This window comes from Salarias fasciatus, chromosome 18 (assembly GCF_902148845.1).
Source record: "Salarias fasciatus chromosome 18, fSalaFa1.1, whole genome shotgun sequence".
In the NCBI taxonomy this organism is placed as follows: Eukaryota; Metazoa; Chordata; class Actinopteri; order Blenniiformes; family Blenniidae; genus Salarias; species Salarias fasciatus.
The window spans coordinates 23563235-23582180 of NC_043762.1; the positions used below are offsets into that span (position 1 = coordinate 23563235).

The 18946-nt window shown below is 43.2% G+C and overlaps 1 protein-coding gene across 1 annotated transcript; it reads left to right on the forward strand.

Moving 5' to 3' along the window:
* The first annotated feature begins 7108 nt into the window (after positions 1-7108).
* Positions 7109-18578, forward strand: LOC115406106 (oocyte zinc finger protein XlCOF22-like). Its single transcript, XM_030116011.1, has 3 exons — positions 7109-7778; positions 7947-8114; positions 18565-18578. Exons 1-3 carry the CDS (start codon positions 7175-7177, stop codon positions 18576-18578), a joined length of 786 nt encoding a protein of 261 aa, XP_029971871.1. The 5' UTR covers positions 7109-7174.
* The last annotated feature ends 368 nt before the right edge of the window (positions 18579-18946 follow it).

Below are 18946 nucleotides of genomic sequence, written 5' to 3' on the forward strand. Positions count from 1 at the left end.
AACAGCATGTGTGTCAGAAAGAGTGGAAACGGTGCTTGAGCTGTTTGAAAACAGAAGAAGTGATTTATTGCCACTCAGTCTGGGCTAACATGCTAACGTTACTGTGGTTTGTGCAGCTTTTAAGGCTGGATTCTACTTTGTGCGTGAACGTGAGGCGCGGAACGTGCACGAGAGAAGGTGTGTGTCTTTGTTCCTCGTCGCGCGTCTGCTCCCAAACTGCAGGGGGCAGTGTATCGCAAACACACGTGTAGCACAGTGCTAAAGTTGAGTAGAGGAAGTAGCTCTTCTTCTTCTGCTGCTCAACATCAGCGGGTGATCCTGTGAATGGAGACTAGTGGAGGGAGGTGGTATAGCAGGACACAACAACGTGTTGCACATTGAGCGTCTGAGCAACGCACGAGCAACTGGGACTGCAAGTTTAGCTTGAAATGACTTGAAGTCCTTCTTCCTGACAGCACAGGAATTTGTACCCTGACAGGAGAATGAGCTTAGAAAACGTCTGCTGAAGAGGAGAGAAGAACATACAGGACTGCACTGAACTAGAAATTCAACACTGTTTTAATGCAAGTAACATTCTTGAACCAGAAACATTGTTTGTCAAAAATGATGAAAGAGGAAACAAAACATCAAGAAAAACATGTAATGAATAACTTGTATCACTGTTTGATTTCTCCATGAGACATCAGCTACAATCCATCTGGCTGAACATTCTCATAAAGTTGTTGGTAAATTTTGAATATGATTGCTTCCTTTTGTTTTTCTGGGATATTTTCCAGCATGTCAACAACAGCAGAGCCAAATCTTGTGTTTTCAGCCTACCTGTTGGTGACTTTCTCCTTTCCCCTTGTCTATGTTTCTCGTCTCTTTAAAATCAAATCTTTGGTCCACCGCCTCTTCAGCTCTGCTCTTTGTGATGTGCATTGCACATATGTTCTGAAGAATTTGGAGGTGTTTGAAGAATAATTTTCCTGTGGAGAACAGCCACGTAAGGAGCCATGGCTGCTAAAATTACATATTTTATCAGCTGCACAAACCTCACAGACGTGTCAAGCATAAATCAAACTTGACGGTACGTGTTTATAATAGAGACATTCTGGAAAATCTTCTGGAACTTATTATGAGAATAGAGTCTATTTACATGGAACACTGTCCATCTTCTGAATTGTGTCACTTCACTCTGAAGCTGATGCTGCATTCAGACAGTTTTCTCATTGATTCTTCAAAGCTCACTCCTGTCAGTTTTCTTGAAATGAGCAGACTTTTTATTTGTAAATGTTTGTATTTTAAATGCAGTCTGTCCTGTCTCATCCATCCATCAGTGTAAAATCTTCCCTTCCATCACATCAGTGACTTCTGTCTTGTTTCCCTCCAGAGAATCCACAGCAACACATTGGTAAGCAGAAGACGAGCTCCAGTGTAGAGCAGGAGGAACATGAAGCTCCACACATGAAAGAGGAGGAAGAGCTTGTTGAGGTGACTGTTCCTGATGGTGAAAGTGACAATTCTCACCACTGTTTGAGAAACTTCAGCAGCCAGAGACAAACTGCTGCTGCTGTGGAAATATTCAGCGTGTTTGAAGAAACTGTGGTCCAGAACAAGATGGAGACTGATGATCAGCGCAGACACAGAACAGGTATGGAAACATGTGAATGAACGCATGAATGTGACTGGTGGAGGATCTCCATGGTTCTGGCTGTGTTTGGTTTATCCACCACAGACTGAAGCAGAGTTTGCAGCTGTTATGCTTTCAGTCTCTTTATTCACCAGACTGGTAACTTCAAATACAGCCACTCTTCTTCTCCACTTTTTCTTCATCTCAACCCCACAGCGCCCCCTCTGCTGTGGAAGTGGTATTCCAGCAACAGCACAGTGTTACACTAACGCCAGTTTCAAACTGGATGTTCTGTTTCCGGTGCGGAATCACCGCAGCACTGTGACTCACGCCGCCTCCGGTGCAGCTGCAGTCCGCTGGAGGAGGTTGCCACATATGTGGCTGTCCCCCCAAACAATATGAAAGCCGCTTAACTGAACAGAAAGGAGTCCAAATCGCCATCTCTGTTGAAAATGCACGTTACAACCGTAAAAACCGTCTTTGTATAATAAAAAAACACATCACAAATACAAATCATTTCATCAACCTGCCCAACGTGTTAAAAAGGTAACACCTCTGACCTCACGTATCGACCATAAGATGTCGCCATTGCACTTTCAATCTGTATCACCAGACGCGATTAAAAGCTCTACAGGCCGTCTTTGGTGTCACTGTTTTGGTGCATAAAACACATATTTACGAAAAATAAACATGCGATGCTTTAACTGGCGGCGGGGCAAGAAAAGCCTGCCAGGCCTATAAAGCACTGAGGGAAACCCTGCATTAGACTGAGAATCAATCAGCCAGTTTAGATCAACACTATCTTATCACTTGGAAGTTGTGCTGATTGTGGGCTGACTGTCTGTATTAATTTGAAAAAATGTTCTGTGACATTCAGACATGAACTAAGATATTTGCAACTTGATGAAATGAGAAATATTGTGTTGTGAGTAACTGACAAGTAGTTTGGAGGTTTGTCCATGTTGTTTTGAGAATGTAGTTTCTGTTTCTAGAAATGAACCAGACCAATGGAGAAAATGTGTGAATGCAATACTTTGCCTCCTCCTTTGCAACCCTCCAAACATCACAAGGTGATCAGGTCGATTTGGACAAATTAACCCCAATCCAACATCCATGAACCAGTAGGAACATTTCAACAAAAAGTAATCGATAATTCTCCAGCTGCTGAAGGTGCACATAAAGGTTCTTCAATGAACCTTCGGACACTGAGAAGTTCCTCTCTGTCTTTGAATCTTAAAAAACTGGATCAGATCACTCGTGAGCAGTAAGATTAACTGTGTTTACGTATTACTCCTGATGCACGCCGATTTGTTTTCTTCCGGAATCGACAACGTCACGTGCGTGGTCAGGACGCTGCTTGAAGACCATTGAGATAAACCAGAGAAACAAAACTGCTTTTTGAGTTAATGACAATGGACACTCTGAGAAGATGCTGTCTAAATCAGTGCTTAAAATATTTAAGTTTTGCATTATATTCTGAACTACCTTGAAATACATATTTTTGCCTCTTATTAGAAGTGATTTTTTGTTGTTGTTGGGGAAAATAGACATTTTTATTTTGTTTTGTTCTCTGTTAAGTAGTTTTCCCCCCAGCCCCTTATTACTATTGTCTCTGTTTAGCTGTTTTATTGATTGATTTTTGTTTGATTTGATATTTTTTATTTATTTATTTTTCCTTTCCTTTTTTTTTTTTTTTTTTTTTTTTTTTTTTTTTTTAATTGTACTCAAGGAATTGGCAAATTTAGGGGGAGGAGTAAGAATTGCATATAGTGGAGTGGTGATGGTTACTCCCCATTCTTATTTTCAGTTTTATTTGTTGTGTGTGGAGTGTGTCTGTGTCTTTGTCTTTTTGCTCCTGTCACCTCTTCCCACTTTTCTCCACGTCAGTTGCTTGAGCTGGGTCACTTTAGATGGAGACTGCTTAAGGGCCTAAAAATTGTACATTGTACATGTATATAAGTCTTACATCCAAAATTGACCTTTTAAGAGTGTGGGTTTTTCAACATAAGCCAAAAGTTATAACGCTGTCCGAAACTTGGCTGCATAGTAATATTTCTGATGATGAGGTGAAACTTGATGGGTATGTATTATTTAGGCAAGACAGCCGCTTTACAGCTGGTGGTGTAGCAACTTATGTTTCTTCTGAGCTTAAATCTGTGCGTATTACCCCAGCTGTTGAGCTGACTGACCTTGAATGTTTACTTATTGATATTGTTTTTCATACTAACAAAAAATTGCTCGTGAATATTTATAGACCTCCTGTTCCTACTGAATCTATGAAATCTATTCTTGCAACTCTAGGTTCTGTCAAAAAGCAACATGAAATTATAATTTTGGGAGATTTTAACAGTAATTGGCTGCATCGCTCATCATCAAATGAAAGAAACTTAGTAAATAGTGCTGGCCTTACACAACTAATCAAAGAGCCTACAAGAGTTGGTAATATTTCTTCTACACTTTTGGATTGGATACTGGGAACCCACCCTGATAGAATTTCTGTTTCTGGTGTTATGTCTGATTGGGTAAGTGATCATTCATTAGTTTACTGTGTCTGGAAAATAAAATTGCCAAAAGCTGCTCCTAAATATATAACATTTAGACAAATCAAAAATATTAACAATGAGCAATTTGTTAACGATCTAGTAAATATTGATTGGCATAAATTTCAGCTTATACCACATGTGGAAGATGCATGGAACTATTTTTTCTCTGCAGTATCCAAAATAATTAATAAACATGCTCCTCTAAAAACTCATCGTGTGAAAGGCAGACATCTGCCCTGAATTAACTCTACATTGCTTGATCTCTTCAGAAAAAGAGACCAAGCTTTGGCTAAATTTTGATCCTCAAATGATCCTTCTGATTGGGAATATTACAAATTACTTAGAAATCAGAGTTAAACACAAACAAGGAATACAAAATCAATTTTTTATAAATACAGCTTCTCTCAAAATGTAAACGACCCAAAACAATTTTGTCGCGAGTTGGATCAACTTCTTCACAAGTAAAACTCTAAAAGTAAAACTCAGCATCTCATAGTCAATAATGAAACTATGTTTGATCCTGTTACCATTTCACAAGCTTTTAATCAACACTTCCCTAACATTAGTAGCGTCTCTAATAATCCGCCTGTTTTCTCAGGGGGCTTTACCAACAAACCACGTGCTGGACCCTCCTTTTCTTTTCGAAATATAACCTCTTTAGATGTTTTTAATGAACTATTTGGATTAAAAACTAATAGTAGTGCAGGCCCTGATGGTCTTGATGTAAAGTTTCTTAAAATGGCTGCACATGTGTTAATGTTTCCACGAGCTGATCTGTTTAATCTGTCCATAAATACTTGTTCAATTCCTTCAATATGGAAGACCGCTAGAGTTACTCCTGTCTGCAAAGGAAGCGATCCGACTGACTGAAACAATTATCGTCCAGTTTCTATGATATGTGCTGTTGCCAAGGTTTTTTGAGAAAGTTATATTCAATCAGCTATAACAGTACCTTAATGCATATCATATTTTATCACCAGTACAGTCTGGCTTTAGAGCTGGATATTCAACAACTACAGCTTTGCTAAAATTTCCCAATGACATTCTCCATTGACCAGGATCAATTTGTGGGATCCATATTTTTAGATTTGTCCTAAGCTTTTGATTTAGTTGACCATTACTTGCTTCTTGACAAACTTCATACAGTAGGCCTGAATAAAGAGGCAGTTTTATGGTTCAGTTCTTACCTTCACAATAGGAAACAGTATGTTCGTTTTGATGGTGTTCAATCTGATAAATGCACAGTTGAAAATGGGGTACCTCAAGGTTCCACCCTTGGTCCTCTACTTTTTTTATCTTCATTAATGATCTCCTGCAAATTATACAGAACTGCTCAATAAATTTGTGTGCTGATGATACAGTGCTTTATAATGCTAATTCCGATCTCACACTACTGCAGAATCAGCTGCAAGCAGATTTTAATCTGATTCAAAACTGTCTTCAAAATAATAAATTAAAGCTGAATTTGAAGAAACAGTGCTGCATGCTTTTAGGTTTTCATAACTTACTTACATCCCCTAACCTACATATTGCATTTAGTAATGGTTCAACTGTCCAAAACGTTGACTCTGTTAAATATCTTGGACTTCGGTTTGATCCTGAACTCCGCTTCAAACCTCAGATTAACCTAGATTACATCATAAGATGAACGTACGCTACTTTCACTCCTCTTTTTCGGTCTGCAAACTGTTTTACAAAAGAAGTCAGAAAGCAAATAATTATTCAACTTGTCCTCCCCATTGTTGATTATGCTGACAGAATCTATCAAAACACTCATGACTTGGATCTAAAGCCTTTAAATGTCCTCTTCAATTCTCTATGTCGATTCATACTTAAATGCCCTTATAGAACTCATTACTGTATTTTGTTTGAGAAGCTGACCTGGTTGCAACCATATGAAAGGCGACAATATCACTGGACAATATTCATTTTTATTGTCCTCTGTATCTTAGGCAATTTTTGGTTCCAGGTACTTCTGTATATTCTTTAAGAAGCACTCATAGTCTTACTTTCACTGTTCCACGTACAAACAAAGAGAGTGGTCGCAGAGCCTTCCAGTATAGTGCTCCATTTGATTGGAATAGGTTACCTTTATCCATTCGCAATGTAACATCTTTGGATCATTTCCAGTCCTTATTATTTTCACACCTTAAAGCTTCCTGCTCATGTTTTTAGTTTTTTTTTTAATTATTATTATTTTTAACCTTTTAACTTCTGTCAATGCTGTATCACCTGTTTTAGAACTCATGGAGGATTGGGGGGGTGAGGGAACAAAGGAGCATGTCTGTCGTGTGTGTGTGTGTAAGTAATGTAACTGACGTTTTATCTTACACTTTTTGTCCCTCCAGAGCTTCCACAGAACAATGACTGTCGAGAGGAGCAGCTCTTTAAACAGGAAACAAACTACTGTCAAGAGCAGGAAGAACCAGAATCTCCACAGATCAAAGAGGAACCAGAAGAACCAGAATCTCCACAGATCAAAGAGGAACCAGAAGAACCAGAACCTCCACAGATCAAAGAGGAACCAGAAGAACTAGAACCTCCACAGATCAAAGAGGAACCAGAAGAACTAGAACCTCCACAGATCAAAGAGGAACCAGAAGAACCAGAACCTCCACAGACTGATGAACTGGGTATCAGCCAGGAGGCAGAGCAGCTTCCACTGAAGTTTGAAAATATTGAGAAGCAAAGTTACCTGAGTGAACCAGAAGAAGTACCGGAGACTAATCAGTTCCTCTTTCATGACTCTGAAGTCCACAATGTGAAGAACCATAATAACTCAGAATCAACAATAAATACAAAGGTAAAAAATATCAGCATATTTCATAGTGAGCGTGTGGAAAACTTTCCTGTGTCAGAGAAGCAGGCTGAATGTGAAAAGCTTCTCTGTGAGGAAACATCTGCTGAAACTGTCTGTAAAAGACGTAAAAAATGTCAGAATTTAGAAACTGTTACTGACAAGAAAGTTTGTGAAATCTGTGGTGAAAGTTACAACCAAAAGAACGATTTGTTGGTCCACATGAGAACTCACACGGGTGAGAAGCCGTATTGTTGTGGAACATGTGGGAAAACATTTTCCGGTCAAAGTCTTTTGATTCGCCACAATAAGACTCACACAGGTAAGAAGCCGTATTCCTGTGGAACATGTAAGAAAAGTTTCAGCAGACATAGTAACCTGTTGGTCCACATGAAAACTCACACTGGTGAGAAGCCGTATTGCTGTGAAACATGTGGAAAGTGTTTCCTTCGTCGGGAAAGTCTGTTAGTCCACATGAGAACTCACACTGGTGAGAAGCCGTATTGTTGTGAAACATGTGGAAAGTGTTTCCTTCGTCGGGAAAGTTTGTTGAGCCACAAGAGAGCTCACACTGGTGAGAAGCCGTATTCTTGCAAAGCATGTGGGAAATGTTTCAGTCATCATAGTTATGTAGCGGTCCATATGAGAACTCACACAGGTGAGAAGCCATATTGTTGTGGGACATGTAAGAAAAGTTTCAGCAGACAGAGTAACTTGTTGGTCCACTTGAGAACTCACACAGGTGAGAAGCCGTACTCTTGTGAAACATGTGGGAAGTGTTTCAGTTATCACAGTAATAAGTTGGTCCACATGAGAATTCACACTGGTGAGAAGCCATATTCTTGTGAGACATGTGGAAATAGTTTCAGTCACAAGTCTGGTTTAAGAATACACATGAGAATTCACACAGGTGAGAAGCCGTATTGTTGTGAAACATGTGGAAAGTGTTTCGTCGGTCGGGAAAAATTGTTGGTCCACATTAGAACTCACACAGGTGAGAAGCCGTATTCTTGTGAAGCATGTGGGAAATCTTTCAGTGATCACAGTTATAAATTGGTCCATATGAGAACTCACACAGGTGAGAAGCCGTATTCTTGTCAAACATGTGGGAAATATTTCAGTCGTCATAATCATAAACTGGCCCACATGAGAACTCACACAGGTGAGAAGCCATATGCTTGTGAAGTTTGTGGGAAATGTTTCCGTTATCAGAGTAATAAGTGGGTCCACATGAGAACTCACACAGGTGAGAAGCCATATTCTTGTGACACATGTGGAAAAAGTTTCAGTGACAAGTCTGGTTTTAGAATACACATGAGAACTCACACTGGTGAGAAACCGCATTCCTGTGAAACATGTGGAAAATGTTTCCGTCGTCGTCGTGATTTGTTGCGCCACATGAACTCACACAAGTGAGAAGCCGTATTCTTGTGAAAAATGTGGGAAACGATTTCCTCATTGTCGTGTCACAATATATCTCAAAGAAATCAAGTCATGAAAGACTCGTTAGGAGGTCTCATTCATGAAGTTTAGCTTGAGCCCAAAATCACAAGGTGTCATCCGGTTCAAAGGAAAACCCAGTCTCACTTCAAATTTTGTTTTACCTATGTTGAATCGTAGTTCATTCTCATATCATATGAAATCTCACGAAGTAATGAAGTCATTAAAGACTCTGCGGGAATTTTCATTCAGGACGTTCAGTTGTAGCCCAAAATCCAAGGTATCCTACAGTTTGATTTGATTTTAAAGCTTTATTTTGGACATGTCAAAGAAAAAAACAAAAACGTATACAAACAAAAATAGAAAACAGACATTCAATGATGTTCATATGATGTCAATATGACCGAGTCACCCCCATATGAGACTTTCACTTGACCGAAACAGACGACAGAAGAAAACTTATGTAATCCTACCCCTTTACATTATCGCTTATCTTAATGAACAAAAAACTAAATTTTTATGATTATCATTCTTATCAATCCATTAACACTGTTGTGTCAACCGTTAAAACACATATTTCACTTAAACATCACCACAACAAACAATCGAATCTTGCCACAATCAATTCTACGTGTATTTTTTTGAATTGGCATGCATTTGACAGTCATTTGATCTCCACACATAATTTATTCAACAGTTTTAAACCACAAATTTTAACACAAAAACTTTTTGGAGTTGTATGGACTTTATGAATTTTAAACAAACTCTCCTCTGAGATCATATCCTTTATTTCTGCTGCAAAAGATTTTCTGAATGTTACCGGGCAGTAAGTTATTGTTGGCCTTGTCAATGATTTGTGTAATTTAAACTCAACAAGATCTATAAATTTTAAAACTTTTGAATTTGAGAAGAGTGGAATTGTATGTTCACAAAATTCAGCATTGTGTACAAGACATCCTCATCAGACCCTAAAATACTTGTGTCGTCTGCAAATAATATGAATCTCACCATATCAGAAACATTACAGATGTCACAGCTGTACAGAATTAACAGTTTGGGTCCCAAGACTGAGTCCCGAGGGACTCCACGCACAATATCCAGATGCTTAGAGTAAGAGTCTCCCATCTTCACAAACGGTTTCCTGTCCTCCAGATAGCTTATTTCCCAGTTCAGTACAACTCCTCTGACTTTTTATGCATCCATCCATCCATCCATCAATTTTCTACTGCTTATACGGGGCCGGGTCGCGGAGGCAGCAGTCACAGCAGGGATGGCCAAACTTTCCTGTCCCCAGACACTTCCTCCAGCTCCTCTGGGAGGATCCTAAATCGTTCCCAGGCCAGCTGAGAGACATAGTCTCTCCAGCGTGTCCTGGGTCTTCCCCGGGGTCTCCTCCCAGTGGGACATGCCCGGAACACCTCCCTAGGGAGGTCCACGAAGCGTCCTAACCAGATGCCCGAGCCACCTCAGCTGCTCCTCTCTATGTGGAAGAGTAGCGGCTCTACTCCAAGCTCCTCCCTGGTGACTGAGCTCTCCCCCCTGTCTCTAAGGGAGTGCCCAGCCACCCTACGGAGGAAGCTCATTTCAGCCGCTTGTATCCAGGATCTTGTCCTTTCGGTCATGACCCAAAGCTCATGACCATAGATGAGGGTGGGAACGTAGATTGACTGGTAAATCGAGAGCTTCGCCTTTCGGCTCAGCTCCCTCTTCACCACAACGGACCGATACAACGACCGCATCACTGCAGCCGCTGCACCAATCCGCCTGTCAATCTCACCTCCATCCGTCCCCCACTGTGAACAAGACCCCAAGATACCTGGGCCAGAGTCTCTCCACCAACCTGGAGAGGGCAAGCCACCTTCTTCCGATAGAGGACCATGGCCTCAGATTTGGAGGTACTGATCCTCATTCCTGTCACTTCACACTCGGCTGTGAACCGCCCCAGTGCATGCTGTAAGTCCGGGTTCGATGGAGCCAAAAGGACAACATCATCTGCAGAAAGCAGAGATGAAATCCTGTGGTTCCTGAACCACACCCCCTCCGGCCCCTGGCTGCACCTAGAAATTCTGTCCATAAAGATTATAAACATAACCGGTGACAACGGGCAGCCCTGCCGGAGTCCAACATGCACCGGGAACAGGTCCGACTTACTGCCGGCAATGCGGACCAGATTCCTCCTCCGGCCATACAAGGACCAGACGGCCCTTAACAAGGGGCCCCAGACTCCGTATTCCTGGAGCACCCCCCACAAGACACCACGAGGGACGTGGTTGAACGCCTTCTCCAAGTCCACAAAACACATGTGGACTGGTTGGGCGAACTCCCACGAACCCTCGAGCACCCTATGGAGGGTATAGAGCTGGTCCACTGTTCCACGATCAGGACGAAAACCGCATTGTTCCTCCTGAATCCGAGGTTCGGCTGTCGGTCAAATCCTCCTCTCCAGTACCCTGGAATAGACTTTCCCAGGGAGGCTGAGGAGTGTGATCCCCCTATAGTTGGAGCACACCCTCCGGTCCCCCTTTTTAAACAGGGGGACCACCACCCCAGTCTGACAATCCAGAGGCACCGTCCCCGACTCCCACACGATGTTACTGAGACGTGTCAACCAAGACAGTCCCTGCACATCCAGAGACTTAAGCTACTCAGGGTGAATCTCATCCACCCCCGGTGCCTTGCCACCGAGGAGCTTACCAACCACCTCGGTGACTTCAGCTTGGGTGATGGATGAGTCCACCTCTGAGGCCTCAGCCTCTGCTTCCTCCACGGCAGACATGGCGACGGGATTGAGGAGGTCCTCGAAGTATTCCTTCCACCGTCCAACAATACCCCCAGTTGAGGTCAGCAGCTCCCCACCTCCACTGTATACAGTGTTGCCGGAGACCTGCTTTCCCCTCCTGAGGTGCCAGACGGTTTCCCAGAATTTCTTCGAGGTCGACCGATAGTCCTCCTCCATGGCCCCCCTGAACTCCTCCCAGACCGGAGTTTTTGCCTCCACAACCACTCGGGCTGCAGTTCGCTTGGCCTGCCGGTACCTGTCAGCTGCTTCGGGAGTCCCACGAGCCAACAAGGCTTGATAGAACTACTTCTTCAGCTTGACGGCAGCCCTTACTTCCGGTGTCCACCACCGGGTTCAGGGGTTGCCTCTACAACAGGCACCGGAGACCTTACGACCACAGCTCTGGGCAGCTGCTTCGACAATGGAGGTAGAGAACATGGTCCACTCGGACTCAATGTCCCCAGCCTCCCTCAGACATGACAGAAGCTCTCCCGGAGGTGGGAGTTGAAAACCATGCTGACAGAGGGTTCCACCAGACGGTCCCAGCAGATCCTCACAGCAAGTTTGGGTCTGCCAAGTCTGTCCAGTTTCCTCCTCCGCCAGTGAATCCAACTCACCACCAGGTGGTGATCGGTCGACATCTCTGCTCCTCTCTTCACCCGAGTGTCCAAAACATGCGGCCGGTGGTCAGATGACACTACAACCTAGGGTGTCCTGGTGCCAAGTGCACTTATGGACATCCCTGTGCTCGAACATTGTGTTTGTTATGGACAAACTGACTAGCACAGAAGTCCAATAACAAAACACCACTCCGGTTCAGATCAGGGAGGCCGTGCGATCCAATCGCCCACTTCCAGGTCTCACTGTCGCTGACCACGTGGGTGTTGAAGTCCCCCAGTAGAACAATGGAGTCCCCAGTCGGAGCACTGTCCAGCACCCCTACCAGGGACTCCAAGAAGGCCGGGTACTCTGCACTGCTGTTTGGCCCATAAGCCGAGACAACAGTGAGGCACCTGTCCCCGACCCGAAGGTGCAGGGATGCGACCCTCTCGTTCACTGGGGTGAACTCTAACACATGGCGGCTGAGCTGTGGGGCTATAAGCAAACCCACACCAGCCCGTCGCCTCTCACTGCAGGCCAGAGTCCTGCAGTGGGTCGGGTACCCGCAAAAACAGCTGATTTGCGGGTGGTTTTTAAAAGCTTTTTTTTTTCCTTAAGTTCGGATATGGGTGGGAAAAATAACTTGCGGGTCGGGTCGTGGGTTGTGGATTGACTCATGAGAATCAATATAAAATAATAATAAATAAAATAAAAACGTTTTGACGTGATCCATCTGCTGTGACTGTCTGCAGCTGCACCTCGTCTCTTCTGCATCCATTTCCGGGGTTTTCAGTTAGTTGAGCAAACTACAGAAAACTACCTTGGTCATTAAATACTCTCTGAGGATCGCTTCCGCTATTTTGTGACAGTCAGTGGCTCAGCTGTTTAATCGTGTTTCGCCATCTATTAACACAACTTGTGATTGGACGAGAGCATCAAACGGTCTGCCGCCGTCTGACAAGCGCCACTTCAGTTAATAGGTATTTAGATATTTGAGAAATAAATGGATAAAACGTACAACTATTACTTTGTAATGTTCCTGAAGTGTTCAAATATTACAGTGTTTCCCTGATGGATTACTTTTCTCCTCGATGGATTCTAAATATGTCACGACTCGTAATTGCTGAACGCAGCTCAAGTCTGTACAGAAAGTAAGTCTATTACAGACGTAAAGTTCCCTTTCAGAGATTAAAATTTAAAAGCATTAAACGTAACAAACCAGTGTTTTTACAGTTGTATGGGAGAAGAACACGCAGGGCTGATGATTCATGACTGAAGTCAGGCTTTTATTGGAAGAGCTGCTTCATTCAGGTGCGTTATTTAGTCACTGACACCTTAACTGTGGCGATATGCTGTATGCATGCAGACATTGTGACCCAAAATTATTACTTTAAATACGGGTTACGGGTCGGGCTGCGGGTCGTGTTTCAGCGGGTCTGATTGGGTCACGGTACTCATCAGGCTGATGCGCGGGTTTGCGGTTCGGTTGCGGGTTTGTACGTCCCCGGGTCGGGCCGGGGCGGGTCTTGAAAATTGGACCCATGCAGGACTCTGCCGTGGGCAACGCCAGAGAAGTGGAGAGTCCAGCCCTTCTCGAGAGGTTGGGTTCCAGAGCCCAGGCTATGTGTGGAGGTGAGCCCGACTATATCGAGCTGGTACCTCTCAACCTCCCTCACAAGCTCGGGCTCCTTCCCCGCCAATGAGGTGACATTCTGTGTCCCTAGAGTTAGTCTGAGGATCGGGTCGCCGGGCACCCTGCCGTCGTCTGCCACCCAATCCACATTGCACCCGGCCCCTATAGTTCCCTCGGTGGGTGGTGAGCCCAGGTGAGCCCACCGGAGGTCAGGCCTACGTCGTCCCTTCGGGCTGAGCCCGGCCGGGCCCCATGGGCAAAGGCCCGGCCACCAGGCACTCGCTTACGAGCCCCAACCCCAAGCCTGGCTCCAGGGTGGGGCCCCAGCTGCGCCATCATGTGCAACGCCACGACCTTTGTTGTCTTCCTTCTCTTTTTTTTTTTGTCTTCCTTCTCATAAGGGCTTTCGAACTGCTCTCAGTCTGGCCCGTCACCCAGGACCTGTTTGCCATGGGAGACCCTACTGGGGGGCATAAAGCCCCCAGGCAACATAGCTCCTGGGATCATGCAGGCTCTCAAACTCCCGCACCACGATAAGGCGGCAGTTCTGGAGGGAGATTTTTTTTATTATCTACAGAATTTGTAATTTCCTTGATGAGTTCATTTAGAGCTAATGAAGTTGACTGGTTAGTTCTGAATCCATCTTGACCTTAATATGTCAATATCATCACAGTCTGTGGATGTTTCGTTGTTACAATTTCTGTTATCTCTTTTTCGTCAGTGATAATTTTTATTATTTTCTAGTATTTTGCTATAATAGTCTTTCTTGCATGTTTTCAATATGTTGGTTTAGTTTAGCTTTATATTCTTGTGATCATTTTCTGCGTCAATGGTTCTACATTTTATACATTCTCCATATCATGTATTTTTCTTTTTGACTTGTATTTATCAATCCCTTTGTGATCCATTGATTGTCATGTCTTGCTTTCCTGCTGTGTTGTTTGGTTGGACAGGTTGAGAGTTAAGGTTATCTCCTCAGATTAACATAAATAACCTTCTGATTCACTTTTGAGATGTAGTCCTCCAGCCATTCATTAAAAATGTCTGTTTGAGCCCAGTGCTCTATAAATGCAGCTCACCATGACATTTTTCCTCATCTCCAGAGATATTTCAACAGTGATTCACTGTAATATATTGTCCACGACTGCTGGCATGTTTTCCACCACCTTAAAGGCAAGATTCCTGTCAATGAACAGAGCTGCACCACCTCCACTCTTATTCTGTTTTCTTTGAACCATTTTATACCTTAAATCACAGTGTTCCTGTCCCCAGACACTTCCTCCAGCTCCTCTGGGAGAAGCGTTGTTATTAGTGAGTTATTAAAAGGTAATTAAATGTGCTTAAAGGACGAAGCTAGCAGTTCACCTGTGGTCTATCAGAGCTAGCAGCACGCTGGATACACGGAGCTCCGAGCCAGGCAGTCGCTATAAAACTTTTTTTTTACTTATGTCTGACTATAGAGTATTTGCAGTCACGTGACCCGAAGTTGGCAACCGGAGGACCGCCACCATGTTGGAGTGAAAACAAACAGTGACATGCGCTGTCATCCATAGAGAGTAGTGCACGTTCGGTGTTCTTTAATGTTGAAAATGTTGACTGATGAGTGTCGGGATATTGTTGTTTTGTCAGATCAAGTGGACAATCTTGACGTAACACACCCAAGACCGGTACCGGGAGAAACTACGGATTTCAGGCTGCAGCATGACCCGTATGCACGGCTGAGACTCAAGAACTCCCCGTCTGTAGGATGCGGATATTTACTGTTTTCTAATCGACAGTTCTTCTGCGTACAAGAGCCTGGATTCCTACAAGTATTTTGTTTTCTGGCTTTGTGGGAGTGCTGGGACAGTATTGAATCGGCAACATGGACAATGTTCCTGTAAAATCTAAGGTGCGTATCTGCTAACGGTGTCAAACTCCAGGCTAAAATGGACTTATTCATTATGTAAATACTCACAATCGGCGCTTAAATATGTTCGTTTCTAAGGAAAAGTGATCATCAACAACACTGAAATGGTCCTAAGTTGTTGGCAATACAGAAGTGTAATTGTTTTTTTATAATGTGCTTCCCACATTTCACACATTGTTGTATTCATTCAGCATTTATTAATTCAGCTGGTTGATTTTTTTTTCCGCTGCAGAGTGAAGCACAGTGAAGAACAGAGCAACACACACTCTGGTTTGAACACAGAGCCAGCAGAGTGACAGCAGGACCGCCCAGAATCCCTCCTTACCTTTACTGAAGAGAATCTCCTTCCCAGAATTGCACAAATTCAGTTCTGAGGCAAACAGGTATGAACACTGTCACATCACATCAGTTCACCTGTGTCCATTTTGTGAAATTATTTGAAATACTGACATTGAAACCACAGTGCCAAATGTATTGCACATGTTCACGTATAATGGTTGAATTTTTTATTACATTTCTTCTCTGGATATTTGGATGATACAAGATAAGTAGTGCATAAAATTGGGCATAATGACACATGGGGGAACTTACATGGGAGCATAATATATTGGAGCTTGTTTTTCCTTTCCAGTGATATCTTTAATGTGTTTATAAAGGTTTCTTTGTTTTAAACTTTCAGGTGGGAGCGTGACCACGAAAAGACAGCCTGTCACAGTTCAAGAATGTTGTGCAGCAGATCCACCAAGAAGCTGACGCTGCAGTGGTTCATGATGCCGGCCAGCACCTCCTGCCAGAACATCCACACTAAGGGGCCTCTCCAGATGTCATGATAAAATGTCATTGTTGTGGGCAAGGGATCTTTGGAATCAAGTGTCCCTACTACAGAGACGATGACAGAATTAAACAATTTGCAACTGAGAGGCCATTCTGCTGACAAATCATATTCTCAAGTCTCCATGTCTTTCATAAGCAGATTAATAAATGTTCTGTAATGTTTAGAACTAAAAGAAGCATGTGATGAGAGAGAAAGGTTGATCTTGTGTGGCATATTAACAATGACATTTATTGCAGTGTTTGTCATGTCATTCTTTACATTCTTTAGGGTTAAATGTCAAACAATAAAAGTACATCTGTACTTCCAAGTCTCCCCATAATTTCAAACCTGTTCTAAAAAATTGTTCCTGATGTCTGGATTCCACAAGTAAGCATTTAGCCATATAAACAGTGACTAGAAAAGCACACAGTTTTTCCCATCAGCTTTCATTTCCGGGTCCACCACTGTCTCTGCTACTATGTCTTCTGGCTGGGGACATCCTGAAAGGTTGCATGTAGGGTTAACAACACTCTAGCAGCTTCAGTGTGTCTTTGAATTGCCCTTTTTTTGTATCCTCTCGGTGCATGTAGCTTTGAGGAGCTCGCTGTCTTGGTTGTTTTTGGGGAATGGCACGTGTTGGAAGACCGATGGTATGTATGCAGGAGAGACAGGATCGCTGCTGACAGTTCCTGAAATAATTTAGAAACGGGGAAAAAAAATCAACATTAAACAGTGCATAGGCTATGCCACTCAGATAACGTTATGATCACTGTTAAAGGGATACTTCAACATTTTGGCAAATTGGTCCATTCAGCACAATTCCTTAGTCATTTCGAACCGCGTACTTACTTTTTTGTGAGGGCGAGCTATTGTTTATTCAGAGGTGAGTCGCGGAAGGTTTTTGGTACGAACACAATGCAAGTGAACGGTATTTTTGGTTCCCCTCGTCAAACTCATCAAATACACAATCCAACAACCCCAAAACACTTTGGACACATTTTAATCCGCACATTAACTACACTGTGAAATATTAATTCAAAATTACCAGACTGAGTTGTTTATGCGAAGATTGCTAAGACGGAACTACTTACTAAACATGGCGTCTGGGCGTAGTGATTTCAAAAGAAAAAGTAGTTCCCAGTATTTGCTTCAGTGTCGTAACGCTATAATATTATTTGTTGGTGTTCCACAGCGTAGTGAATGCGCGGATTATAACGTGTCCACCAAAGTGTTTTGGGGTTGTTGGATTGTGTATTTGATGAGTTTGATGGGGGGAACCAAAATACCATCCACTTCCATTGTGTCCATCCCGAAAACCTTCCCCGACTCACCTCTGAATAAACAATAGCTCACCCTCACAAAAAAAGTAAGTATGCTGTTCGAAATGACTACGGAATTGCGCTAAATGGGCCAATTTGCCAAAACGTTGAAGTATCCCTTTAAGGGTGCTTTCACACCTACTAGTCCGCTAGAGTGGTTCGGTTCTGACATAAATGTCGCAGCTGTCAACTAGTTCAGTTCGCATTCACACCACTTGTTTTTGCAGATGAACTATCCATTATGACTCTCCAGCCCCTTGGTGGCGCTGTTCACACAATAGTGTGTTTTGGTTGATGGAAGTGAACCCTGATTGGCCAGCATGTGTGACGTGATGCGCCGCGCGGCTTGCTATGGAAGCCTCCGCCGACCAAAAAGCCTTCTCCACAACAGAGCGGACAGGGCCGAGGCCGGTCAACGTTCACACCATCAGCGAACCGCACCTGCGGTTCTTTGTCCCGGACCAAAACTAACTGGTCCGGTTCACACCAGCGCATACGAACCGAACCTGCAGGGGTTGGGGACTCTAGTCTGCTTCAAGCGGACCAAATGCTGTAGGTGTGAAAGCACCCTAAGGCAAATGTACTGAGTCCATATTGCTAAATTAATTAATATGGATCACGAACCAATCGTGATCCATCAGCCCATCAGCCCCTCCGACCACCACCACCCACTCAGATTGCATCCACCGAGGTTTCCTGTGTTCCTTTTCAGATTCCCATTCAGGTTCTGCCCAGACCCCTCCCTGCTTAGCTTCTGAGATCTGATAAGCAAAGATATATTCAAGACAGTATCTGCAGAAACTCTTCTATGGAACTGTTTTCCAGAGTAAACCAAGGAAGTAAATAACCACATCACTCAAGTTGGGAGAACTTTCTTGTAAATAATCATTACTTGTAGACATAAAGTAAACATAACTTGGAAAACAATTTCAGTCTGATTTCAATGTCTACCTTCTATTAAGTGAGCTGAACTTAGTAATTTTTTTTTTCACTAATCATCTAATCACAGTGAAAACAACTTAAAGGAATACTCTGAAGATTTTGGACCCATGCCTTATCCCGATCATTTACAAGTGAGATAAGCTCATAAATACCTTTTTTTGTGTCTGTTCGTCCAGTGCCTGGCTCCTAGCTGGTAGCATCATAGTTAGCTTAGCTCAACTACGGGAGGTGAAGTGGAGACAGAGCCAGACTGAGAAAGTGGACAAAATACTCCTTCCAGTGGTCCAGGGGATGGCGTATTAGCACGCAAAGTAAATCCAAATGGTTATAAAGCATTTTAAAAGACGTGTTTTCTTTTCAATCCCTTAAAATAATGTTTTGATCCACACAGACCTGAGCATGCGCAATGCTCCGCGGAAGGATATACCGGAGCACAGCAGTAGAAGCATAGACTCAGCCGCTGTGCGCCTGGTATGTCTTTCCACAGCGCACTATGGTTGTGCAGATCTGTGTGTGTCAAAACGCTATTTCAAGGGATTGAAAAGAAAACACGTTTTT